General features: G+C 47.0%; 1 protein-coding gene across 1 annotated transcript in view; it reads right to left on the bottom strand.

The window, feature by feature from the left end:
* CHKA (choline kinase alpha) overlaps positions 1-4,631 on the bottom strand; it is a 76,318-nt gene that overhangs the window by 70,171 nt on the left and 1,516 nt on the right. Inside the window, exons 2-3 of the mRNA XM_011942754.1 lie at positions 4,426-4,581; positions 2,850-2,896 (exon numbers count right to left, since the gene is read on the bottom strand). Coding sequence (XP_011798144.1) covers positions 2,850-2,896; positions 4,426-4,581 — 203 coding nt within the window. The remainder of the gene's footprint in view (positions 1-2,849; positions 2,897-4,425; positions 4,582-4,631) is intronic.

The following is a 4,631-nucleotide window of genomic DNA, read 5'->3' as shown; positions in this document are numbered from 1 at the left end:
TTCAAGACCAGCCTGGCCAACATGGTGAAACCTTGTCTCTACTAAAGATAAAAAAAAAAAAAAATTAGCCAGACAGGGCACACGCCTGTAATCCTAGCTACCCGGGAGGCTGAGGCAAGAGAATCGCTTGAACCTGGGAGGCAGAGGTTGCAGTGAGCTGAGATCGCGCCATTATGCTCCAGCCTGGGCAATAGGGCGAGACTCAGGAGGCTGAGGCATGAGAATCACTTGAACCCAGGAGGCAAAAGTTGCAGTGAGTCAAGATCACACCACTGCACTCCAGCCTAGGCTAGAGAGCAAGACTGTCTTAAAAAAAAAAAGAAAGAAAGACAAAATAATAACATACTATTGACTTGACAGGCAGGGACAGAGTTAGTATTAAGCTGTGATGCCTGGAAATGAACAAATTTTCTAAGTGGTCAGTTCATTAACAACAATTCTCATGTTAGGACAATTTTTATTTTTCCCTATACCACTCATAGTTGGAGAGACTCAGACAAGGACCTCCGTTCATCACACAGCAAAGACGCCAATTTAAGCTAAAAATGACAGTTTCTACACTTATCCAGTGCTGGTGTGCCAGGCACTATTCTAGTGCTGGAGATACAATGGAGATGAACATGAAATGCCCTCTAGGAATTCAATCTAACAAGAGAACGGAATGAATACACACACAAGCGTGTTAGGGGTTGTGATAACAAGGAATGAATACACACACAAGCGTGTTAGGGGTTGTGATAACAAGGCTGCATGTGCAAAGTGCTAAGGAGGAGACACAGAGGGGAAAGAAATTCATTATGTCTGGTTCTCTCTGAGTTAAGCCTTGAAAGAGGAATTTTAAAAGCAGACACCAGGGGAAAGGCTGCCAAGCAGAGGGTAGGGGCAAAGAAAGGCCTGGTAACTGAAAACACAAAGCTCATTCAGAAAATGTAGGCTCCAGCGTAACTAGCTCAATGTTAGTTGCTGTGGTTCGGGAGAAGGAGTGATTTTAAAACAGTAATAACAAAAAGAACCAGTCTAAAAAGTTAGGTCAGGCAGGGTGCGGCGGCTCACACCTGTAATCCCAGCACTTTGGGAGGTCAAGGAGGGTGGAACACCTGAGGTCAGGAGTTCAAGACCAGCCTGGCCAATACAGGGAAACCCCATCTCTACCCAAAATACAAAAATTAGCCGGATGTGGGGTGCATCTGTAATCCCAGCTACTCGGGAGGCTGAGGCACGAGAATCGCTTGAACCCAGAAGGCGGAGGTTGCAGTGAGCCGAGATCGCAACAGCCTAGGTGACAGAGCAAGACTCCGTCTCGAAAAATAAATTTAAAAATAAAAAATAAAAAGGTAAGCCAGGGCTCAAATTTAGACCAGCAAACAAGTTTGGATTTTATTTTCCAGTATTTGAGAAATCCATAGCAACACGATATAGAATGGATTACAAGGAACACACAAAATGCAAGAAGATCCTAAAATGCCTCCTGTTATAGTGTCTAAGCAAGGACAGCAAAGGGAGCAGACAGAAGGTGGGGATACAAAAGTAGCTCATGAGGTTTGAGTTACCACTGCATGCAGAGGAGGGATTTCTGGGGGAATGCAGAGTTAGAAATGATCCCGGGGCTCTGGCCAGGCTGCTGTTACAAACGCAGAGAGAAAGCAGAAGCATATTCCTGGGTGGGAAGGAGCCAAAGGGTTAAATTTGGAATAGGCTGAATGCACTGAGTTGAGGTGGTGAAGTCTGATAAACTCCTGCAGATGCACTGGCACTCAGTGAAACAGGGAGCTCCAGAAACAGATTAGGGCCAGGTGTGGTGTCTCACGTCTATAATCCTGGCACTTTGGGAGGCTGAAGCAGGAGGACTGCTTGAGCTCAGGAGTTCAAGACTAGCCTGGGTAACATGGTGAAACCCCAACTCTACAAAAATACAAAAATTAGCAAGTAATGGTGGTGCGTGTCTGTAGTCCCAGCTACTTGGGAGGCTGAGGTGGGAGGATCACCAGAGCCTGGGAAGTCGAGGCTGCAGTGAGCCATGATCACACCACTGCACTCCAGCTTGTGCAAAAGAGTGAAACCCTGTCTCCAAAAAAAACCCAAAAACCAGAATCAGATTGGGAAATGTCAGTAAAATCTGATAGCTGGAGCCATAATAACTGCAACTGCCTATGGAGAATCACTGAATTTCACTTAGGAGAATTCCTCTCCTTCTCCCCACCTCCAAATGCCCTTGTCTTTTTTTAAAGCTAGACATCACCCACTTTCCCACGTCCTAAATCACCTTTGTTTCTCCTTATTAAACTTATTCCATAACTACATTCTCTTCCAGAAAACAGGCAGGACTGAGACAGTGTACTCTTGCAACATTATGTAAAAAGGTCATCCAATCCAAAAGGAAAGCTTTGTTTTCCGAAACTGCTAACTCCTGGAGAAAAGAAACAAGACATCCTCAATGCTTTCCTAATAAATGGTTTGAGCAAAATGCAAAAGCTTAACTGCTGAGTGACCTTCCCTGGAGAAGGCCATGAAAATGTCTTAAGGCTGGATCTAGGGTGTCCAAACATTTTCACAGGCCGCAGGCTAGATCACTGGTGCAGGAGAGGGGGACACCAGAGACCTGGCAGTTCAGGCTTTGAAGGCAGTAAGCACCCACTGACCTCAGGCAAGTCACTTCTCCTCCAGGTTTTTCACTTCACAGACTGGTGAGTACATGGTCTAGAATGATCGCCCTTCTAGTTGAGAATTTTCAGGACTAACTAAAAGTGGATTAAAGTAAACCTTAAAGAGAGCTGAATTTTTTTTAAGTGCCATTAAGCAATTCAGGGATTATCTAAACAGCTTTGGTTTTCTTTTCTCTGCTTCCTTACCAACTGCCTTTTAACTCTCACTCTTAGGTCATAAGCAGTCAGAGGGGCTGAAACACAAAGAGGAAGTGAAGCTCAAAGAGTTAATTTTACTGCATTAGTGGCTCTGGTGAAAGACAGTGGGCACAGAAAAGGAATCAAATAACCAAAACTGGATTGGGGATTACTGGTGGCAGCCAGCCAGCAAATTTCTAGATACTGCACACAACCTGGTCAGCCAATTAAAAGAAAATTGGCAAAAAATGAGGGAACACATTTTTTTTTCTGAGACAGAGTCTTACTCTGTCACCCAGGCTGGAGTGCAGTGGCATGATCTCGGCTCACTGCAACCTCCACCTCCCGAGTTCAAGCGATTCTCCTGCCTCAGCCTCCCAAGTAGCTGGGACTACAGGCATGCACCACCATGCCCGGCTAATTTTTGTATTTTTACTAGAGATAGGGTTTCACTATGGTATCCAGGCTGGTCTCAAACCCCTGGCCTCAAGTGATCCTCCTGCCTCAGCCTCCCAAAGAGGATTACAGACGTGAGCCACCGCGCCTGGCCGGGAACACAATTTTTCTTTTTTGAGATGGCGTCTCTGTTGCCCAGGCTGGAGTGCAGTGGTGCGATCTCAGATCACTGCAAGCTCTGCCTCCCAGGTTCACGCCATTCTCCTGCCTCAGCCTCCAGAGTAGTTGGGACACAGGCGCCCCCCCACCACCCCGACTCATTTTTTGTATTTTTAGTAGAGACGGGTTTTCACCGTGTTACAGGATGGTCTCGATCTCCTGACCTCGTGATCCGCCCGCCTCGGCCTCCCAAAGTGCTGGGATTACAGGCGTGAGCCACCGCGCCGGGCCCAGGAACACACTGTTAAAGGCCTAAATAGAAGGATGCACACACTACGTTGAATGGTTATCTCTTGGGAGCAGACTGGTCAAAGAAGGTCAGACTTCTGTTAAGTCTGAATACCTACACGCGTACTTCTGTAATTCAAATTTAAGATTAAATATTTTCAAGTTTAAAAAAAGGAAAAAATGGCCGAGCGCGGTGGCTCACGCCTGTAATCCCACTTTGAGAGGCCGAAGCGGGTGGATTACCTGGGGTCCGGAGTTTGAGACCACCAGTCAGACCAATATGAGAAACCTTGTCTCTACTAAAAATACAAAATTAGCCGGGCGTGGTGGCGGGTGTCTGTAATCCCAGCGACTAGGGAGGCTGAGGCAAGGAGAATCGCTTGAACCCGGGAGGCCGTGGTTGCAGTGAGCCGAGATCACGTCACTGCGCTCCAGCCTGGGGACCGAGAGCGAAACTCCTTCTCAAAAAGAAAAGCAAAAGGAAAAAATATTTCTACCTTAATCTTATTTTAGGAGCCACGCCTCCCACCTTTGTCTAGTAACACTGCTATAGTGATGTCTCAACAGTCTCTCAGGGGATGAGAAAATGCTACTCCTCCACTAACAAATGGCTCTTTGAGAGGGGAAAAGACATCAAATCGCCAACCCGAGAAACTAGCAGAAAAAAGTTAAAAAGTGATTTGTGTTTTTAAAGCCAGCCACATCTTCATTCAAGGCCCTAAACCGCAAAGACTTTCTAGACCGATCTTAAGCGTCAGGACCACACGCACTTCGTGATGGAACGGTATTGTTCTCCTAGAGTAGACCCGTTTTCTCATGAAAGCGACGTTTTTACAAAAGGCTGCCTGTGGACGGCCTGCGGCGGCCGCGGACCCGCTCCCCTTGGATTTCGCGAGCGCTGGGAAAAGGAGGGCTTTCGCCGGCTGCGGTCCCCGGCCCCGGCCCCGG

This window comes from Colobus angolensis, unplaced genomic scaffold, assembly GCF_000951035.1.
Source record: "Colobus angolensis palliatus isolate OR3802 unplaced genomic scaffold, Cang.pa_1.0 Scaffold21, whole genome shotgun sequence".
Taxonomy (NCBI): Eukaryota; Metazoa; Chordata; class Mammalia; order Primates; family Cercopithecidae; genus Colobus; species Colobus angolensis.
Note: the sequence above shows the minus strand (reverse complement) of the source record. Positions and strands in the feature narration are given on the sequence as shown.